Source organism: Sebastes fasciatus, chromosome 17, assembly GCF_043250625.1.
Source record: "Sebastes fasciatus isolate fSebFas1 chromosome 17, fSebFas1.pri, whole genome shotgun sequence".
NCBI lineage: Eukaryota > Metazoa > Chordata > Actinopteri > Perciformes > Sebastidae > Sebastes > Sebastes fasciatus.
The window spans coordinates 17419483-17442164 of NC_133811.1; the positions used below are offsets into that span (position 1 = coordinate 17419483).

The 22682-nt window shown below is 41.5% G+C and overlaps 1 protein-coding gene across 3 annotated transcripts; it reads left to right on the top strand.

Moving 5' to 3' along the window:
* Positions 1-254: 254 nt before the first annotated feature.
* Positions 255-17789, top strand: LOC141754989 (zinc finger protein 385D-like). 3 transcript variants are annotated; one of them, XM_074614503.1, is made up of 8 exons: positions 255-395; positions 3946-4061; positions 11428-11526; positions 11982-12150; positions 13304-13546; positions 13633-13814; positions 16541-16642; positions 17033-17789. In XM_074614503.1, exons 1-8 carry the CDS (start codon positions 386-388, stop codon positions 17267-17269), a joined length of 1158 nt encoding a protein of 385 aa, XP_074470604.1. In that variant the 5' UTR covers positions 255-385; the 3' UTR covers positions 17270-17789. The 3 variants fall into 3 exon arrangements, with proteins under 3 accessions (XP_074470604.1, XP_074470606.1, XP_074470605.1); XM_074614505.1 differs by having other exon boundaries at positions 16541-16577; XM_074614504.1 differs by having other exon boundaries at positions 3950-4061.
* Positions 17790-22682: the final 4893 nt, after the last annotated feature.

Below are 22682 nucleotides of genomic sequence, written 5' to 3' on the forward strand. Positions count from 1 at the left end.
ATGTGCTTCCTGCTCTGTTGGCATTGAGCTTTGCAGTAATCCATCCAGGGTGGTACTGTACACTCATTAAGGTCATTTCCGTCTGTTTACGGAATTCAAAACAGATTTCTGGGAGATGTAGATACAGGAGCAGACTTGTACACGAAGAGATGAGGAGGAGGAGGAGGAGGAGGAGGAGGGTAGTCAGGAGGAGGAGGAGGAGGAGGAGGAGGAGGAGGAGGGAATCCAGATGGGAAGGAAGGAGCAGCAGCGGCGCCGCAGGAGAGAGAGAGAGAGAGAGAGAGAGAGAGACTGTGGAGGAGAAGACGCAAAGCTTCATCTCTGCCTGGAGATGAAAGATACTTTTATCTCACACTGAACAAAACGGATTTCACCCGGCGCCACCATGTATTTTGGTAGGTAAACGATGCGTTTTAATCTCAAAAATAGTTGTTTTTTTGTTGTTGACAATTACGCAGCGGAGTCACTTGTTGCTATGTTGAGATGTGAATGAGCTTTGTGAAGTCAGTCAGTCAGTCAGTCTCAGTGGAACAGAGACAGCTTGTTCAAGACATCTCTTATAGAATTAAAAGACAACATGCTCTCTAGGTTTGTTTTAGTTTAGAGCATTTATTTTATTTTATTGCGCTTCAATAATTCTCATGAAAAACAGCTCAGGGCGAATTCTGCAATAACAAGAGATAACATATGCTACACATATAATAGGCCTAATAGCAGAAAAGATCAATTTACTTTATTTGAATATACTCTACATTTCTTACAGGATATTGTAAAAACACTATCGATGGATAAACTAAGAGAATGCATTATTGTTTTAGGATATTACATGCAAGTTATGAATATTATATTTAATGGTGATGAATCGCATTTTTAGGCTAAAGAAAAACATTTCAGGTGTGTCTCACCTCGTCCATGTGTTACTTGTATCTCATAAAGTAATTTCTCACAGAAGCACATTATTGTGTGAAGGGAGGGGTGAGCAGCTGCAGCTCTTTATCACTTCAACAACTTGACACACAGTGCTGAGCTCAAATTAATCTTCAGGTTCCCAGTTTTCAGATGATATACACCACCTCTATAGTGGTTTATACAGCAGACCTACTATCTCCCCCTGAAGACCCACTGTCACCCCCTAAAAATGCAAAAAAATGGTTACCAGATTATGAACAATTCATTTAGCTTGAAGAACAATCAAAACGTTTTAAATAATTCCAGAAAAACACAAAAAATTGATTGAATTTTCATTTTACTTAGATTTTATATGGCACTGTGATAGTAACCTAGTTAACTGCATGGCTGATGACAAATACATCGCGCACTGTTACGCACAGAGAAAACACGACACAGGATCCTCCACAAAAGTGAATTCAACTTAAAAGACTCATCATCTATTCACATGTAAAACTGCGAAGGTCCCAGACAACGATACGTTTTTCTTTGATGAAAACTCTGCACGCTGTTCCAGAACTGTCCGCGCGACACGACGTGGAAATAAGCTCTAAAGTGGGTGAAAGTAGTGATAGTGTTGGTTATGATTGTCACAGCCTCTAACACGTACATAGAATATATTATGTTTTATAATGTATGATTATTCCTTGGCTTTTGGCTCGGCATGAGAGTAGACTATTTGAATCCTTTTTCCCTTTCCTATTGGTCTTAACGCTCTTATTATTTTAATGTCCTGTTGGTTTTAAGTTGGTCTTAGTGTTTTATTGTGTTGTTTTTATTTATAATTGTACAGCACTTTGGTCAACTTTCGTTGTTTTTAAGTGTGCTTTATAAATACATTTGGATTGGATTGGATTGGATAAGGTATTCTTTCTGATTCCACTCCGTATATCGAGCTGTGCCACAAGTGCGCCAGTCGAAAATTACGCACGAAATTACGCACCAGACGCGCTATAGACAGCAGACACCTGACTGCGATGTGCGCCGTGAGGCTGGGTTCATGAATAGAGCTCTCGGTGTCCTCTTGTGCACACAGAGCAGCAACTAACCCACTATCCACTTGTGGAGGTAGGAAATAAAAACATATGCACTGAGAAAGTACTGATTCCGATGACAGGGAGCCTTATCTGGAAACATGACGCATCATAAAGTTGAATAAAACACCTCAAAGTAATGAATTATTATAATACAAAGTGCCCCCCTCTCTACTGAAAATACCTTCCCGCGCGCATGCATGTCAAGACACATATAGCCTACAACGTGACGTGCGCGCACACACACGCACACGCACACACACACACACACACACACACACACACACACACACACACACACACACACACACACACACACACTCACACACACGACTTTAAAGGTTGTTAAAGGCAATCAGACTAATGGCAGAGCGGATGGGTGTGTTGTGATTTTTGATTATGATGATTACATATGCGGGCTGGTCCTGAATCAAACTAATCAAGCTCAGAGGACATGTTAAACTAGAGAACAAGCAGCCATAATCACAACTCAGCAACACAAGCAAGAAGCTTGTCACATGGCACTTTGAGTAATGACCTCATTGAACCAGAAATGTGTGTGTTTAATTTTGATATAATAATGTGATTTGTTTGTAAAACCACATTTTCCCTGGTAGACCTGACGATCTTATTTTTTTAAAAAAGCTCACAGAATGTAAAATGGCTATTATCAGAGTGTTATATATATATATATATATATATATATATATATATATATATATATTATATTATTGTATAATTATTACTGATGGATTAATGTGTAAGCAGGTTTTACTTGTTACATGTAAATCTTAATCTGCAAAGAATGTTGCACTCTCAAATGAAGTGTCGGACACAATGGAACTACTCATGTACAAGTGTCAGAATTGTGCTTTTGTACAGTGTTGAGTAAATATATGCACTTACCTTCAACCTCAGTTCCACATTTGAATTCGCTGCCAGTGTGCATGAGTGGGTGTTTCAAATTAACATAAAATAAAGTGATATTTGATCTAACTGAGCCTTTATCTTATTTTAATAACTGCCAATATGGATGAGTGAAACTGAAATAAGACCACTCAGATCAAACATCTTTTTTAATTTTTTGTTTGGAGTTAATTGTTAATTCATGACATGTTCATTTATTTTTCTATTTATAGGTAACAGAGCACATTAATCAACATTGGCGTTTTACAATATTAATGTAAATATGCCTGATTTAGCTCTCTTACCTCAGCTAAAAACTGACAAATGGATAAAAAGCATCATATCGTTAAAAGGTTAGTTTGGGTGTTTTGAAGTGGGGTTGTATGAGGTACTTATCCATAGTCGGTGTATTACCTACAATAGATGACAGTCAGCACGCCTCCAGTTTGTAGAAACAAACAGGAGTACCAGCACAGGAGCAAAACAATGTACTGCTATAGACGGGAACAACAACAAAACATATTTTAGAAACCCCAAAGAAAGACTCATCTAAAAAAAACAGTATCAGTTTAAGTGTACGCTATATTTAGAATATGTTCCACTGTTTATCTTGTTGTCAGACAGCCCTTTTGTGAAGTGAAACTAATCTATGCTCTCATCAAAAGCAGCCAGACTTTGTTGACAAAAACAGTATAGATAAGTTTCACTTTCAGTTCCGTTCCCTGTCGGAAAATATTCGTACACTTAAATGGATATGGATTTTTTAGGTGAGCCTTTCTTTTAGGTGACTAAAATACGTTTTGCTGCTGGCCCCATCCACAGCAGTACATTGCTTTGTCCCGGTGCCGATGCTCCTATCTGTTTCTTCAAACTGGGGGCACAATGACCATCATCTACTGTAGGTTATACACTGACTATGGAAAAGTACCTCATACAACCCCACTTCAAAACACCCAAACTATCCCTTTAAGTTGCAATGAAAATAAGAGAGGAAAAACAGTGAAGGAAACCCTGTCATTGCTCCATCTGTTTATCTATCTACCTGTCTCCTCCCTAGGTAGTATGTGTCACGGCGCCCTGCTGCCGCTGGCACGCCCCACGCTGGGCAGGACTCAGCCCTCCCCAGACCTGAAGCCCCTCCTCCCCTTCCGCCTGCTGCCTGGATTCACAGACGTGAGTACTGTCAGTCAACGTAGTTGTCACGGCAACCACGCTCTCATCAACTGTGCCTTTTTTTAGAAATAGTTCACTTTATCACGCCGGTTTCTGCTGCGAGTGGAGGAGTTTATTTTCATGGAGCAGTCTGCCTGCGTGGAGTTGTTTTTCAGTACACAGATGCATGAGCGAGCTGCCTACACCTTTCCAAATATATCACCTCTGATGCAGAGAGCCATGACATTTCCACACAAACCTGGAGGGTGGAGCTGCTTCCTTGATATTTCTCGCACAGCTTTTCTTAGAGCTGCCTGTCCCCGTGTTTGTGAAGGGTGAAGGTGGAGAGAAACAAAGCTGGTCCAAGTCCGAGCCCCGAAGAGAGTTGATGTGTCAGGCAGGGCTGAGGGCTGACGTTGGGTTTACAGAGGGGATCATGCTGTATGCCTCCATATACTCCTGACTGTGTGATGCATGAAGCCATGTTTCTGGCCTGAATCAGTGTAGCTGCGACAACTGACAATACAAAACCATTTCTAACACTTCTATTTGTTTCGAGCGCATGAAGCCAAGAAAGCATGATGTGTTTTTCGTCTAATACCAAACCTATTACAAAACTTGAGATGAAGTTGCGATGACTCATGAGCCGTTCACTGAGTCTGGCCAGATACCCACTCCGAAGCAAAATTGACAATTTTCTTTTTGTTCCTCCCTTCTCTTTACTTTGGTCTCGTCTTTAAACCGCGATTTGCTCTTAGATGTTGAGAAGAGAGATATAGAGAGACAAATTGAGGGTTTAAAAGAAAGTCTGCTGAACTGCTAGTGTGCGGTGTAGTAAATCTATTCCCTCTCTGTGTGTGTGTGTGTAGCATCTCCCTCTTTGTCAAAAACACATTCTGCCACCTGAGGGAGTCTTGCCTTCTCCCCTCCATTTCACCTCTCTCTCCTCCTCTCGCCAGTCTTCCCATCCATCCCTTCCACTTTCATGCGTTGCTCTTGCTCCATCACCCTCTTCACTTCAGCTCTCCTCTCTTGCATTTTCCACTTTGTCTCCTGCTGTCATCGTCCCCATCCCTCACCCTCCCATGCACTCTTTCTTGCTTTCAGAGTACCAACTCCTCATCTCTCCATCACTGACCCTCCTCGCACCCTCTCATTCTTTTTTTCTCTTCCTCCTTTACCACAAAAAATCTGAATATTGCCACTTTTGATCAAATTTCTAACAGCTTTCCTTTTTTCTGTTGTTTTCGTCATGGTGGATGACCTTCGTCTTCAAGTCAGTAAAAGCTGCCTCACTTATAACTCGCCACAGTTTGAAAAATGTCTTCAAAAATCTCACAACACCCTCTCCCTGCTGAGTCACATCCTGTCTCACATATTTATAACCCTCCTTTCTTTCATTTTATTGCATTTCCAACACTACAGGAATATAGTCAGCCCTGTAAAAAGCAGCTGACCTTTACAGTGCTTGGTTTTGGTTGCGTGTAATTTCGGTGATTTATGGCTTTTTTAACGCAATCAAGTTGGTAAAGGAGCCTTGGCTACATGGTTGAAATAAAGTGCTCCTCTAAACCTCGATAGACTTCATGGCTGCAACGATTATTTATAGTGAAAAATATATATTGTAATATGATTTCCCACAGCCCAACGTAACTTATTCAAAGTCTTGTTTTATATTACCAACAATCCAAAAAAAACAAATATCTAGTTTATTATCATAAACAGCAGGACAAAGAAAAGCAGTAAATCCCAAACAATTTGATTAACTTTGTGTCAATCGCTTAATTGACTACTCGTTTCAGCTCCACTGTGTTAATTATAGGTCCAATGTGTAGCATTTCGGGGGATCTACTAGCAGAAATGGAATATAATATTCATAACTATGTTTTCATTAGTGTATAATCACCTGAAACTAAGAATCATTGTGTTTTCGTTAGCTTAGAATGAGCCCTTCATATCTACATAGGGAGCGGGTCCGCTTCACGGAGTCCGCCATGTTTCTACAGTAGCCCAGAACGGACGAACCAAACACTAGCTCTAGAGAGAGCCTTTCATGTTTTACACATTACCTGAAGGCCAGCATATGTCCGACAAGCTTGGAAAAGGAGGGGTGAGCGGAGGGGTATTCAGTTGGTTGCAATCTGCAACCACACCACTAGATGTCACTATATCCTACTTACTGGACCTTTAAATAAATTACACTTTTGAGGTCAGAACACCATGTTCCTTCGTTGTTTTATTTTGATTTAAATATAGTTTAACAGAAACCTATGGTAGCACTTAATATGCAAAAAAAGTAACTGAAAGAAACTTAAAGGAACAGTGCCATTTCGGGGGATCTATTGGCAGAAATTGAATATAATATTAATAAGTATGTTTTCTTTAGTGTATAATCACCTGAAACTAAGAATCGTTGTGTTTTCGTTACCTTAGAATGAGCCGTTTATGTGTACATAGGGAGCGGGTCCTCTTTTCACGGAGCTGGTCGCCATGTTTCTACAGTAGCCCAGAACGGACAAACCAAACACTGGCTGTAGAGAGAGCCATTCACGTTTTCGCGTCTGGCACTGTGGTGCTCCTACACGCTTAGCACACGGGAGAAGTTTGAGTTGGTCGCAATCCGCAACCTCCCCGCTAGAGGCTGCCAGATCCTACACATTGCACCTTTAATAAAGTTTTGTCTCCAGTATATTGTTTCTGCAAACTGGATGACTCAGCATAATGTAAAGGGAATCTTCTCTCTCCTCTGTTTTGACCATGTGGGTGTTCAGTAAGTGGGCAAACAGCTGAACTCTAGCTGTGTATAAGCCTGTGTGTGTCGGCCTCTGTCGTGTGCATGTGTGTGTGGATGTTTGGGATCCAAACTGGGACTTCACTGGCTAGTTTGGCTTGTAGTTTGACAGATATGGAAACAAAAAAGTAATTTTGTTTCCAGGCGAGTACTCATTTAAATGACAAAGAACCAAAAGCAGCAGCTCATTCATCATAACCCACTCTGGGTGCTTGACGTCATGCGCTCACACATAGCTGTCATGCCGGTACACAATATAAATCCAGGAACATTCATCATTATAAATGTTGAGGCTCTTGACTGCGCTCCAGGTAAAAGTCTGCTTTACTTCACTTGGCCATATGTTTCATCCATAACTCTCTCAACAGAGCTGAGCATGTCTGACACGCGGCTACCGCTGTGTGCGAGAAACTGAGAGAAAATATGCCGATTAATACTTAAGCTATGTGGTGGACGTCTTTACAGAGCCGGCCCTGACCAATTCGATTTTAGATTTTAGATTTTAGCTGGTTCCCCTTGCATCGCAGCCAGTTCCACCATACCCCCACAGAAACTGCATGGCTTTATGTCTTTGAGATTAATCTATGCAGATCACCCTTAAATCTGCAGTAGGAAGAATGTTTTTGGCATCATTGGGCAAAAATTCCATAATAACCTTTCAGCATATTGTAATTCAATTGCTCTGAGAGACTATAATGCTGTAGTGCCTATGTCTCGCCTCAGATGTTTTCAGAAACATCTTGTAGTGTACTGTTTAGCTGTAAAATGAGAAAGTTTGCTCCGGCTGGTGGACGGTGCTTGGTATTTCCTCAACTGATCTCAACATGACTGCCTGGTCACAAACTTTTTCATTTACAGCTAATCAGTACACCACAAGATGTTTCTGAAAACATTTGAGATGAGAAATAGGCATTAGAGTAACAGAATATTCATTCATATTTGATCAGCGCTGCCTAGTTTGACCGTTTGATCAGAGTTCGCGAGTGATTGACAACTGCTCAGAGACGGCAAGGCTCCAGTTCGACTCTGATTGGTTGTTTTCCTCCGGTCTGTGAAATCTTGCAGATGCCATTAGGAGCATCAGAGGACACCAATGTTCATACTACCTGTCTCATGCACTACTGTCAGGATATAGTGACCATTTTATAAAAATAACTTTTTTTAATCATATTTGCTCTAAATCTACCGACTGCTGCTTTAAAAGAAAAACTGCATTTCTCAGAATTATGTTGTAGTTTATTCCCTAAACACCTGAATAGTCTTTCCAACTCTGCCTTATGAATTTAAGGTGGGAATAACTCTATTTATGAAATTAGCAAACATTACTATTGTCCAAAGTAAGCTGCTGAGCCGGGTTTCCACTAAAAGTTCCCAGGAATTTTAGTCCCTGGAACTACTTTTCCAGGAACTAAAAGGTAGCAAACTCCCCCCCGAAAGTTGTGGTAAATTCAGAAAGTACTACCCATCGGCCGTTGCAGTTTTTGGGTGTAAAAAGGTACCGTAAAATGTCCCCAGAACTTAATTTAGACCTTGGTCCCGCGGTTGAAACACAGTAAGTTCCACTAAAGGTTCTTTGTTTCGGGGGGAAGTTCCTGCAGTGGAAATGGGCTCTAGTAGCACTCTGCTTCAACGGTAACCACTATGCAATAGATAAACTATTCATTCGTCACATTACCTCTGTCTTTTCCCCAATTCTCCTCTTCTCTTCTTCATTTTCTTCCCTGGGCCCCAGAGGGCTTCTGTCTTTTTGACACACAGATGCAGTATATTTGAGGCTACTGATGTTAGTCGCATCACGTTTCACGGTCAATGCATTCGTCTATACCGCCTATGCCTAGGGGCCCGCTCTGTGTCTTTATTTACTGTATGGTCCACTGAATTTACTGCTTTTATTGCTTTTAACGTCACAATAAGCAGGGAAGGTATTAGATTGGATTCAGCGGGTGATGTAGTGTGTATGTGTGTACAGAAGAAAGACAGAAGAGGCAATGAATAAGAAGGGCGAAGTGACTTTGCCACAGGTGCTAGTCCACCCCAGCGTGCGGAGTGGGAGTGGAGGGTAAGAATGAGTCTACTAGGAGGCAGGAAGGTGACTTTGATCAGACAGAGACGAAAAGGGAGAGGCAGAGAGTTCAGAGGGGAGCAGATGGAGGGGTGAAGGGAGGAATGTGTGATGGAGGGTCAGATGATGATACTGGAGGAGCCTCGGGGGCTGAGGAGACAGGGAGACAGGTTTTTTTTTTTTATTTATGTCAGAATGTTCATTCAGAGAAACATCAATGTTTAACATTAATGTGTTGTTATTCATGTGCTACATCATACACTCACCCAACATGTCCATGTCTTCGTTATTACAGATGTTAGTTAATGATTTTTTTTTTCGTTTTTATGATCTCATGGTTCATATTTTAAATATGATACGCAAGGGAACTATATTTGTTTTTATGTGTTTGCTTAAGTTTTACATAGACAGACAGCTGCAGGGAAATAGAGAGAGATAAGAGACCAGTGACTGCAGAGAAGCATTCCACTGCAGCAGCTGCCTAGAGTGATGATCAAAGAAAACACACACACACACACACGCACACACACACACACACACAGACAGATTCTGTTGCGTTTTTAACGTCTCAAGAGCAAAGAATTCATCTTTGGCACTAAAGAAACTGCGAGCTAAATCTCCAGTGCAGTGTTAACAGTATTATGTCCTCAGGGCTTACTGCATCAGTTGGTTGGCCCACAACAGCATATAAATTTGGACGTCACCTTCAGCCAAATTTCCATAAAGCCTCCCTGGTTGTGGCTGGTTATTTGGCTCCTTATATATTTCATCACCGGTAACAGGTTTGTTTGGCTCCACAAAGGCCAATTGGGTTTTATTGCGCTGAGTACTTGTTGAACCTGCACAGCGCTGTGTGGTCAGATACTGGTATAGTTGTGTACACACACACACACATATGCAAAGGCGTTTATTGCCTGTTTGTTACACTCATAAAGAACACTAGTCTGAGGGTGAAAGGTCCTTCATTTTCTCACTAGATAGTTGATTTTTTGTGTGTTCATATTACAGGATAACACAATGCAACACTTGATTTTAAAACTATTATTTTGTTTCACCTTAACAGTGAAATGCATTCTTTTAAAAGTGGATGAAACCTTGCGAGGAATGTTTTTAAACCCCACCTTCATTTTTGACGATCTGTCTGTGTGGAAAGACCATCAGCCAGATCGAGTCTTCTTGGAAAAGGGCTGGGTGAGCCTGGCTTTCAACATGAAGTTCTCACCCCCTGTAGGTTTGAAAGGTGTTTATAGTTTGCTCCATCATGGAGAGCGGAGGCCAGGTGTACAAGGTGGGATTCAGGGTGGTCACACTTTGGGATGTAAAATCACAAGTTTGATCACAATACAATATTATATTGATTCTTTGGACAACGATATGATATTTGCTGATATCACAAACTTTGCCATGATACGATTTCGATTCAATTCAAGGGCCTGTGATCGATATGAGGTGATAAGAAATGTACTTTAAACACAATCGGTTACTCTTATATCAATTCACAAAAAGCAACTAAAATATGATTTGACAACTTTTTATTTCTGGGATCTTCCAGATATTAAATGCAAAACTATAAAGTGCCACATTTCTCATGTTTAAGCACTGTTTGAATTTGTAAGAACGAGGTGCCCTTGGACAAAAATGGTGACGCAGACGTACCGTGGGTATTTCAAAATAAAGGCGTATCTTAAAGATGATGATATCGAAGTTTTTAGTTTGCATCAATGATATTGGATCGTTGATCATTGAATCGATCCATATTGATGTATTGTTACACCCCTACTCACACTGGACTCACAATTACATGTTTTTGTGTGGGAAATAAAATCATCAGAGCATTCATAGGAGCTTTTCAAATCTGTCTTGCTGCATAAGCTATGTCTCCACTGTCCATCGGTGCCCATATGCTGCATGAGGTTCGCCAATTAGTGAGCTAGGATTAAGTGGTTCTGACCAATGGAAGAGCAGGAGGCTCTAACCAATGAAGCTTGACAGAAAGTTGAGATGGAAGCTGTAAATCTAGCCATATTTTAAAAAACAACAACATATTATTTTAGAACATGCTGCAAGAGTGGTTTGACAGGTTTATTTAAACATTTAGACATGCCATAAAAACATGTTGCTATTAGAATAAATTGATTTGCTGTGAATCCAAGTTGACCACAGCCTCCCTTCTGCACAATTGAGCAAACTACAAGTCTTTGACTGGCACGATTCAAACGTACAGGGTTGAATGTTTCATCCTGTCGGGGTTAGTCATGGTTTAGTGTCAGTGCAGGCACGGCATGTCATTTACACCCTCTGTTGTGTTCATGCATGACTGGGTGCCAGACAGGCTACTCCCCATCAGCTCCTTCTTACAACTCCCACCTATAACCTGAGATATTATAAATCTGTCTTTTCTTGAAAGGAGCACATCATTAGCTTGCAGACAGCGTGCCATTAACACCTCAGGTGATCACTTTCACTACTCAGTTGTGCCTTTCACAACCCTAAACCAGTCATGACCTTAATGTAACGCTTCTCCTTTGTTGCAGATGGATCACGTCCATAAAGCTCTGATTGGCCCGGCCTTCGGGTCGCTGAAGAGGAAGTCCAGTTCCTGCGGAGTCTGTCGACTTAGGTTCAACTCTGAGGTGGGCGTTGTCGTGTGGGAAACACTTTGAATTGTTTTTCTTTCAGGGTGTTTCTGTTTCTCACACACACCCTCACATGGCAGTTGAAGGTCTGCCCTTAGGTTAGACATGCCCCATTTCATAACTGTGTGAAATGTGCACACCTCTTAATATCTGACATTTGTAGAGCATTTATTGTGCTTATTACAGAATGATTCATAAACAAGCACTATTGTGTGCAATGCAATGTCACCACTCGTATTTCTACATTACATTACACACTTTGATTTACTTGTTTTCGTCTATATATCAAAGCATCTGTCAATCAATGTGGGTGTGACAGCAGCCTCTAGAACTTTGTGCCGGAGCTACATTCACATTCAAGTCGTGTATTGTGGCTTGAAATAAAAACATTGTCAGGTTCACATAACTAAATAATAGTTCATATACCTTCTTGTTTGCTGTTGTGTGCACAGGCACAGGCTTCTTCCCATTATAGTGGCACCAAACACACGAAAAGGCTGAAAGCGATGGACGCCCCCGATTTAAAGATCGGGACCTCTGAACCGGTCGTCAAGGAAACCACATCGCAAATCCTCCCGTCACCCTTCTCACAGCCCTCCAGCTCCGACACAACATCAGGAGGTGTGTGTCTCTGCAGGCACGCATGCTTTCCCCTGTGTCTATGTGTGTGTGTGTGTGTGTGTGTGTGTGTGTGCGTGTGTGTGTGTGTGTGTGTGTGTGTGTGTGTGTGTGTGTGTGTGTGTGTGTGTATGTGCAGACATCAAATGTATGACATCGTTAGATATGTGAATGTACGGCTCAAACCTCCTTTTCCCAGTCACGACTTTAACTCTTTGATGTGATAAACCTCCTGCTGCTTTGGGTTTCACAGTGAAGAGCTTAAAGGTTGAGCGTTATCCTCCTCTCCGTCTTCACATCTACATTTACTGACCTCTTGAGTGGCCTCCTGAGATCAAAAACACATTGAGATTGAATGATTTTCACATGATCAGTGGGTAACTGTATAGTGTGTGTGTGAGTGCATGTGTGCCTGGAAATGTGTCAATAGAAGTGTGGAGGAGCATCGACTGCGTTACTGCCAATATGTGTGCGCCAGTCCTGATGTGCTACTTTTGCATGTGTGTGTGGGCGTTACGGAATAGGAATAATACATTTTGCTGCGAGCTAAAAAGCGAAAAGATTGAAGAATTGTGCTTGACATCGCCAATGTGAGAGTGTGTTTGAAGAGTGAGAGAATGAGTGATCATTTCCAGTTTGGGGAAGTGTGGCTGAGACGGCACGAGAGCTCTCTGAAGATTACTTCAGCAAACAGCCTCGTCGGCCCCTAAGAGTGGGGAGTCAATGGTAACAAACCACTCAGCTAGGCTGAGCTAATCATTGTTATTAGCAAAGAGCGAATCCTTAAATCAGCACGCTCTCCTCCAGGGAACCTCGACAAGTCAGTCTCACAAAAGATAATAGAGCCAAATCATCTCGGTACAAAACTGTGAGGCACATCCTTGGGGAAATCATTGATTATTAGTGCGATTAGAGAGGTTGATAGAGCTCATAATCACCTGTAGCCTGGTGAGTTTTTATCTCTGTCCCTGTGCATGTCATGAAATTGGTGCTTCTTTTGTAAACAGTAAGAGTTTGTGGAAAACTGTTCAAGTTTGTTTCATCTGACTGTCTCGGCCTCCATCTCTCTTGCTTGCTTTATTCTCTTTCTGTTCTTTTCTTACCGTACCTTACGCTGTCTAGTTAATATCTTTGTTTCTTTCTGCGTTAATTTCAGAACCCTCACCGCCAGACCCTCCCTCACCACCGAGCAGCGGCCCCACTGAAACTGTGAACGCACCCTCCGACCCCTCCCTGTCACCCAGCCCTCCGACGCCAGAGAAAGAGATACAAAGAGACGGGGAGGTGGAGGTGGCTCCAGAGGAGGAAACAGAGGAAGAGAAAGCTATACGTCTTCTCTACTGCTCCCTCTGCAAGGTCCCTGTGAACTCCGCCTCCCAGCTGCAGGCCCACAACAGCGGTGAGGAACTGCAGGCGCTGACGTATAGTCAAAGCTTAGCCGGCTTGTGTTTGACGCTGTGTTGATGTGACTTTATATCTGCTCAGGCACTAAGCACAAGACAATGCTGCAGGCAAGGAGTGGCAATGGAGCCATCAAGTCCTTCCCTAGGACGGGGGTCAAGGCCAAGTTGGTCGCGCCGTTCGAGTCAGCAACCGGACTCCAGAACAAGACTTTCCACTGTGAGATTTGCGATGTGCACGTCAACTCCGAGACTCAGCTCAAACAGGTCAGTTGCCGAAAATGTCTGGCCAGTAATAAAGCTCAGAGTGGTGAGTTGTTATACTGATTAACACAGAAACACAGTCCATTAGTTGTAAGTTGATACAGCAGCGCATTTACTTTCTTCGCAGACTCAGATCTTTTGGAGCCAGTAGACAGATTATTTTTCTATTTTTCAGTTCAGTGATTCAGAGTTTCCTGTTGTACTGCAGTGCAGCCTGGCTCAGTAGTCTATTTGTAAAACTTAAAACTAAACTTTATAGCCAAAGATCATTGGCCAACCTGTGACACCCTCCTTTCAAGCAGCTCACAACAAGAGCATGCCCAGACTTGCCAACAGCATCTCTTCTGATCCCTTGCATGTTTTAAATGGGGAATATCAACTTCTGCCCTCCAAGAGGCGATTTAGAGTCCCTCCATTTAATCGCATCGGGCTGAAGAACGTTTTTATTCATCAGTCCATCTTGTCGTTAAAAAATAGTTAATGTGCTGCTAAGGAGATTTAAATCCAGAGGACAGATGTGTTTTGGTCTTTGTCTTGTATGTACAACTGATGTGTCTTATTTGTCTGTTTGTTTATTATAACAGTATGTCTATTGTATATGTACTTTTTCTCAAATTGAGCTGCCTATGGATGCAAAATTAATTTCAGTGCAAACTGAGAATAATGTTTAATCGTATCGTATCGTATTGTATCGTATCGTATCGTATCGTATCGTATCGTATCATATCGTATCGTATCGTATCGTATCGTATCGTATCGTATTACTGAGTCAGTTTAGACCAGTTTTAGGCATCAGTGGAATTACGGGATGGGAACCTCCAAATGTCAGACAAAAGTTTTGATGATCCTGCTTTAGAACAGACTTGTGAAGATGTGTGAACAGTAGTTCACTAGAAAAATCTTTAACTGGGATATTTTGCATGGACATCCTGGGATTAGTGAGGTCAAACCTTTATTTTTGTATAATTAATTTATCTTTAATTTTTCAAAACTCAGCACAAATTGTTCACAATGGTCTGTTGTGATCTGTGTATAATGTGCACCGTCACATGCAGGTACCATTAGCTATAGAATCAGGCATGTTTAATGGCCTCCCTGAAGAGAAAAGGTTTGTTTTGTAATTTAGGTGAAATTGAATAGAAAGTTCATTTAATGTTTTAATGCTGAAAACTCAGAGTTCACGAGTTGTGACGTGTTTGTTGACGTTGTCAGAAATGGCGGAGGCCATGGAAGTTAATTTTTCGATGCACAAGAAGTGACTATAATACCATTTTAGTCATATATTGGAATTCTGCGTAATTTTAAAATATGTCTGAGGAAAATAATGATATTCCCACGGGCCTCATCTTTTTCCTGTGTCATTATGCCTTTGCATTTCCTGCATTATGTTACCCACTCACTAACTTGCTAAATTGTTAGCCTCTGTGGCTTCTAGACGCCGACAGTAACGTTAATATTGCCGTTGCTTAGCAGCAGTGTTCTCATGATTTAACCACTTTGTTACATGCGACTCCCCACAAAGTTTAGCCCGTGTCAGGAGCCCTCCGATGTTAAGTATTGGCCCCATTTTCTAATATATACATCAGGGGGAAAGGAAAGAAGAAAAAACAATGTTCTGCTGCACTAATGTGTATTTATTTGTTTGGCCTTTCCTCTAATCTTTTCTTTCTGGATAATTTTACCTCTTTGGGCCACAAAGAGTTATTTAAATGGAACCATGTGAGAAGTTTCCACTCTTTGGTGGAACTGCTAACAACCCAGACATCTGAAACATGACAAGAGGCCCCGAGTACACACTGCTTTTTTGTAAGAAATCAGAAACCCAAACGATTAGGAACCACTGGTTTAATCTTTAACAATGTGTTGTAATATAAAAGCTTATCATATGTCTTTTAATGTAAAATCTAAACAATAACTAGCAACTATAGCTGTCAGATAAATGGAGTGGAATAGAAATATAAAGTAGCATAACATGGAAGTACTGTTTTTGGAAGTACTATTTTTGTGTGTCTTAAAGTCCATTCAAATGTGCACGACACAATAAAGAACGCTAACGTTGCTCGAGCAGCATGAACACTGGTTGGGTGACACATGAAACTGGCTCATCACACTTGCGCTGGTTAGTTCCTCTTCTGGATGTGAAGCCATGAGAAGGTCAGCTGTCACACAGATTCACACATCTGAGTCGCTCAAAGGCATCAACACATCCATCATCATTTTATCCATCATGCATTACACAGAGAGACATTTCAGGACCGTGCATATTTTATTCATCACAGTGTGAACATCTCACACCTGTCGCTGCAGGTGAGTTAAAATCACAGAGCCTGGTGTGTTTCAGCGAGCATCTGAATATGATGTTAGCATCTCTGTTCATGATATGAATACACAGTGTTGGTCTGACTATCTGAAAGTTATCTTTGGCCAGATGCTCATGAATATTTAGCAGTTCACCGCTGATTGTGTGGCTGTAGCCATCTGTTTGTGCTTGTCGATCAAATCAAAAAGATTTCCCAAACCGGCCCCTTCATGAATATTTTGCATCTCAAAGTACAGAGCCGACAAAATATCGACAGAACTTTGATTAGGCTTCCTTTAATTTCCTCCTCTCTGTTTATTTAAATTTCCAAACAAAGGCAAAGATGCTGTCTTCCTTTGTCCACTACTTCTTTATGCTGCTGCCTGTGTCTGTCTGGTGTTTATCTGTCTGTTTCTCTCCTCCGCTCCAGCACATCAGCAGTAGGAGACACAAGGATAGAGCAGCAGGTAAACCAGCCAAGCCTAAATTCAGCCCTTACACTCCCACGCAGCGTCACCAGAGTTTCCAAGCAGTGAGTACTCTGCTGTTGCTTGATTTACTTTCATCCCCCATCATTGTGTTTGTGTACACAAGTTGACTCTCTAGAGCCTCTTCCAGGAAGCTCCACTCCCTGCTTCCAAGGAGACAAATCCGCAGTGATATGGGTTGAAGAATCCTATGTCTGAAATGTTGTAATCCTATGACATTGTGAGAAGGACAAAAGGGCAGATTATGGTAGAAAGGAGATCCTGATTAGATTGTTTGGCAGTAACTGGGAAAGTTTGTAGTTCAATTGGCCAAGTAGCTGCTAAGACTAAGACTCCTTGTCCTTCTCTGGTTTCCTACTTAAACTGCTCAATTACCTTTTGAGAAGAAAAAAACCCTTGATTGCAGTTTGTTTGTATGTGTTTTCCCTCCTCAGATTCGTCTCGCTCTACGGAAGAACCAAGACCTGACCAAACCTCTGGCCTCCTGCCTCCTACAGCGTCAACTCTCCGTTGCCGCTGCCATGGCAACGCTGCCCCCCTTCTCTCTCCGCCCTGCCTTGAACTCGAGCCCCGCCCTGTTTCAGAGTCAGCCCCTCCACCAGGCGCTGCTGCATCCGGCCCCTGGACCCATCTGTTCAACACACACGCCGGTGCTGTTTTCCCCCTACTGACCCCAGCGACATCTCAATCAGCTCTGAACTGCAGCTAAAAGCAGACCTGAGACCTGAGCAAGATGTGATGTAAGACAGCTCTTACTCTGCTCCACAGATACTGTGGGTGTCATTATTTCCTGGGTCCAAAACCATAATATACATTGGGATGGAGGAAGTACAAAGCAACGAAAAACAAGACTATTTTTTGATGTGAGCGTGTGTGTGTGTGTGTGAATGTGTGTGCAGATATAGCCATCATAGAAGTCCAACTTTTTACAACATGTTTGCTGCAATACTGCTTCATTCCTCCAGTAATAAACACGTTTTATAGATGCTCATAATCTATATGACAATCAAGAAAATCCTTATTAAAATGCACAGTTTAATTAAGATGCATTATGGTGAACTTCCATGATGACTATAATTGAGTGTGTGTTTATGTGTGTGTGCAGATATGCATATAAGTATGAATGCCGATCAGAGCATGCTTGACTGAAGATGTTTATTATTTTCCAATAAACCATAGCTGTGGATACTCATGTTTGATTCCAAACATCTCTTTCTTTATTACCAATTCAATGCTCCATAAAATGCATTTTATATGATAAATAAGTGAAATATCCTTTCACCGTTATATGGTGATACATTTTTGTCCAAACAGATGCAACAAGATGCATACGCTGCAACAAATATCTAGGTTAGTTGTCTCAGCTCCTTGCCTACGTGTTCATCCAGACATTGCCAGAAGCGTAGACGCGCATCACCTCCGCCCAAACCCATAACTCTCTGCATTTAGACACGGACCTAAGCCCTTTTCATCCTCCTTTGCTCCTAGCTGCATGCAAAAACAATCTTTTCTTGGTCTGTACTCAAGTATTTTCCTGAAAAAAAAAATATAAAGGGTGCATCCATAGCCCACCTGGCTTTGGAGGAATTTGAAAACTTGTTTCTGGCTATTTGTTACTTAACAGTACGGATAAACCTTTGTCCCCCACCCACTCTGCATCCCCTCCCTACACTGCAGCCTCAAGCAATACGTGGCTCGTTTTGGTAAGTTTATGTTAACCCTGGAGGTATAGAGAGTGTGTGTACTGCTGCTTCGGTGCAGGTACTAATGGTTTAATGTAGATATCGACAAGATTGTTTTTTGTTTTTTGACTTGGTTGAAAATGTGTGAAAAGGAAACAACTGAAAACTATTTAACTGACTACATTTGTGTGATGAGAGTCCGTGCTGATGTTATGTGAATGATGCTTATTTTAATTTTTCTCAGAGGTAAAAGTCTCAACTCGCTCCCTCAGGTCAGGGGCCGTGTGATCGCTGGTTTTTCAACTTTCCACGACCTCCCGGACTATCTTCTTGTTTTGGTCTTTCATCAGCACCAAACTGGATTAATTAGATTGATATTTTTTTACTTTGCCTCCCGCAGCCGCTCCAAAGTAAATAATTCTACAGGCCAATTCAGAGAATTATCTTCCAATCAATCACGGCCTCCTGATTCTCCCAGTTGTCACAGCAGCCATTATCATTATTATTATTAATTGTCTCGGGTGATTGTGAACATCTGTGTGTGCGGGATGCTCAATTCTCCACGGGCTGTCAGAATCCAGACCTCCTCTGGCCCCTTAACTCCCTGGCTCGCTCTCTTGCCAGCCTTCACTGCCTTTTCTCCTTCACTTTTTGTCATCTTTCTTTCGTTATCTCACAATGCGTTCACGGCTACTCCCTCCACCGCCTTGCTGTCTCTCACTCCTCTAGCAGGCACGCGCACATGCACACATAAACATGTCAGCAACACAAAAGCCTGACTTGGCATCCAGGGAATTTTTCATTCCCTGCTACCTGGAGAGAGTACAAAGGCACAAAGCAGGCCTTTGCATGCCATGCGAGGGCAGTTCACATAGAAAAAGACTATAATAAGCTCTTGGCGTGAAGGTGCAGCATTTTGACTTCTGCATATAATAAAACAATGGTGGTCATGGATACGTGCAATGAGACTACGATCAACAGAAATGATGGTTGGAAAAAAGTAAATTTTCTGAAACTCAACTGGAAAAATAAAACTGAAAATACAACTGCAATCTGTCTTCTCAACACAAGACTTTCTTTACAAAGTACTTTTAAAAGTCTGCATTCAAATAGGTGCTCTATGAATTAAGTTTATTAAAGTCGCATTAGGTAGAATGTTCTTGGCATCATTGGGCAAAAAATCCATAATAACCTTTTAACATATTGTAATTCAAGTGTTCTCAGAGAAAACTAGACTTCTGCACCTCCGCATTGCTCTGTTTACAGGCTTTAAAACATCCAGCCTGTGACGGGAGACTTTGGCCAATCACAGGTCATTTCAGAGAGAGAGAGCATTCCTATTGGCTGTTCATTCAATGGAGGCAGATGTCAATCACTTGCAAACTCCGATCAAATGGTCAAACTAGGCAGCGCTGATCAAATATGAATCAATATTCTGTTACTGTAATGCCTATTTCTCTCCTCAAATGTTTTCAGAAACCTCTTGTAGTGTACTGTTTAGCTGTAAAATGAGAAAGTTTGCTCTGGCTGGCGGGCGGTGCTTGATATTTCCTCAACATATCGCAACATGGCTGCCGGCTCACAAACTTTCTGCCACATTTGAGGTGAGAAATAGGCATTACAGTAACAGAATATTGATTAATATTTGATCAGCGCGGCCTAGTTTGACCGTTTGATCGGAGTTTGCGAGTGATTGACAGCTGCTCAGAGACGGCAGGCTCCAGATCAGCTCTGATTGGTTGTTTTCCTCCAGTCTGTGAAATCTTGTAGATGCCATTAGGAGCACCGGAGGACACAGAGACACTTGATTTTTTTCAGATTACCTGTCCCATGCACTACTGTCAGGATATAGTGACCGTTTTATAAAAAATAACTTTTTTTAATCATATTTGCTCCAATTCTACCCACTACAGCTTTAAGTCAGTAATTACCAAAATGCCATGCTAAGACAGGAGAAAATGTTAGAGAAATAATTAAAAGAATAGTTCAACATTTTGGGAAATGCACTTATTTGCTTTCTTGCGGGGCTGGTTTGCTTAGCTTAGCATCAAGACTGGAAATGAGGGAAACAGTTTAGGTTGGCACTCCTACACTAAAAGACCTGTAAAAGCTGCCCTTGAGAGCTGTGATTCTCTGGCTCTATGGTGGGTAGACAAAAAGATGAGTGGGCAGAGAGGAGCTGTGGCACAAGCACCATCTGTCTGGGCAAAGTTGTCCAGAGTGAGTTTAGACGCTGCCGTCAATTCAAGTTGTCTCCTAAATAGCGACTGTTGCTCTTGCGGCACCAGACAGGATTTGTTTACTCCTTGTGAGGCTTTCCGGTCCTGCGGAGGCAGTGTGGCGGTGGCATGGCATGGAGCAACAGATCAGTAAACGGAGGGGATGTAGGCTGTGAAGTAAATTGCTCAGTGGGGTGTTCAAGAGCAGGCTGTAAGGCATAATGACCAAGCTGCACCCCACTGAGAGCTGATTGTGTGTCTGAGGCTCAGTGCTGCTGTTGTCTGGTTTCAAAGGGATGTGGTGTATAAAAGAGTCAGTTTAGTTTGTTAGCAATGCCGCCTGACATTGCTCACACCTGTAGAGGGCAAACGAGTTCCTCTGCAATATTGAAATGCATTGTGGGATGTTCCAGTTATAGTAATCATTGCACAAGTGGACCAGTTATCCCTCTAAATACTGTTTTTCTTTCTTAATTAGATGATTAATGGTGTCATAGTGTGGGTTTAAGATGACATTTTTTGGACGACGGACTCTTTAATCTAACACTGATTGTTGACTACTAGAGCTAGTGTTGTTCTTGCTGGAGTTTACTACAAACATTGGTATATGTTATTTTCATTATGGAGCCAGAAACTTGAAATAAGTTACCTTTGCACATTAAAATTACAAGTAACCACTGCAATTTTAAAAATATATTTCAATTAAAGCATACAGGAAATGTGGAAGAATAAGCTCACTATACTGGTTATTTTTTTGTTTTTTTAAATGTATATGATCTATTTAATTTGATTTGGAGTAATAATGATATGTAGGTGTTAGTTTGTTGGTAGTAAAATGTCACTTAGTCTTCAGGCATCTTTACTATCTTGTATAATGGCAATATCTTAAAAACTTTATTAGATTTGTCATATACATACAGGTAACTGAGCTACAGACGCCCCATCTTTACTCTTACTTGACTTCTATGAAAAAACTAAAAACTAAGAAAACATGCTAAAGATGTAGGTGCAGCTGGTTATCTATCCTACAGTTTCCCATCAATCTAAGATCCTTAAAGCGAGTCCTAATCTGATTACCTGAGTTGCTCCTGTCTTACATGTTGCTTTTTGGGGTTGATTACACAACCTGTGTTATGATTTCATTACCATAAATTTTGAGTATGGCACCATACTCACATTTTCCATATTAAAAATGTAGGGCTGTGTTTTCTTGGCCCTGGCAGAGGCCAGTGCACAGATTAGAGCTAATACTTTTCATCTGGTAGAAAAGCAGATGATCTTTTCATTGGCCAGTCAAACGGTCTGGACAGTGATGGGTGAGCTGGAGATGTGACTGGACAGAGATGAGTTTGTTATCTCTTGATAATTATATCAGTGCATCACGTCAGTAGATAAATAGACTTGTACTAGCTCCTGTTGCACTAAAAAGGCAATGTATTCTGATGCTCGTGTTCTTTGTATCTACGTGTGCCCTAATTTCTCCGGCTGCCCCAACGCTCTATCCATTTTTATTTTAATCAGTCCCCCTTGTTCCGTCCTTTTGCTGTACCTGTGAAAATACATTTCTCTCCAGGCGTGTGACAGTGAGTGTGATAGTCAGGGCTGGCATGAAATGACTGTATGATGGATTTTCCCATTAAAGTTACCTGAGCTAAAACCTACGGAGTCCCTCTGGCTGTGTATCCGTCTCACCCTCCTTCACTGGTTCTTTCTTTTTCTTTTTAATACAGACAGATGCACAAAAACACTCACACACAAAACACACTACTCACTATTTCCCTGCTGTGAGGCAACAGCTGTGACATTTACTTGCTTTTTTGCACAAATAATACACCTTTTAGGAAAACAGAAGTGATCTTATTATTAAAACAGTGAGTCATTACAGGGCTTACTTACTCAGACCTCTAAACCATACTAAAAGGGTTACTAAAAAAATGATGATGTTAGCTGCAGGGATTTTCAACTGTAATAAAATGTAATTTATTTAGTTAGCTACATAACCTTACATACACAATATGGAAAATCCCATTGAGAACATAGCCCACAAAGGGTTAAATATTTGTGAGACAAGTCAGCTAAATCAAGAACTGTCTGTCTGCTTTACTGAAAGTACAGGCCTGTTTCACAGATGAGGCGCCCGACTGAAGTCATTTGTTTTCAGTGGGTGACACTGACAACACCCA

Coding starts and splice junctions, on each gene's coding strand:
- LOC141754989 (XM_074614503.1), top strand. Junction 4,062..11,427: donor TGCTGCCTGGATTCACAGAC/GTGAGTACTGTC, acceptor CCTTTGTTGCAG/ATGGATCACGTCCATAAAGC. Junction 12,151..13,303: donor CTCCGACACAACATCAGGAG/GTGTGTGTCTCT, acceptor CGTTAATTTCAG/AACCCTCACCGCCAGACCCT.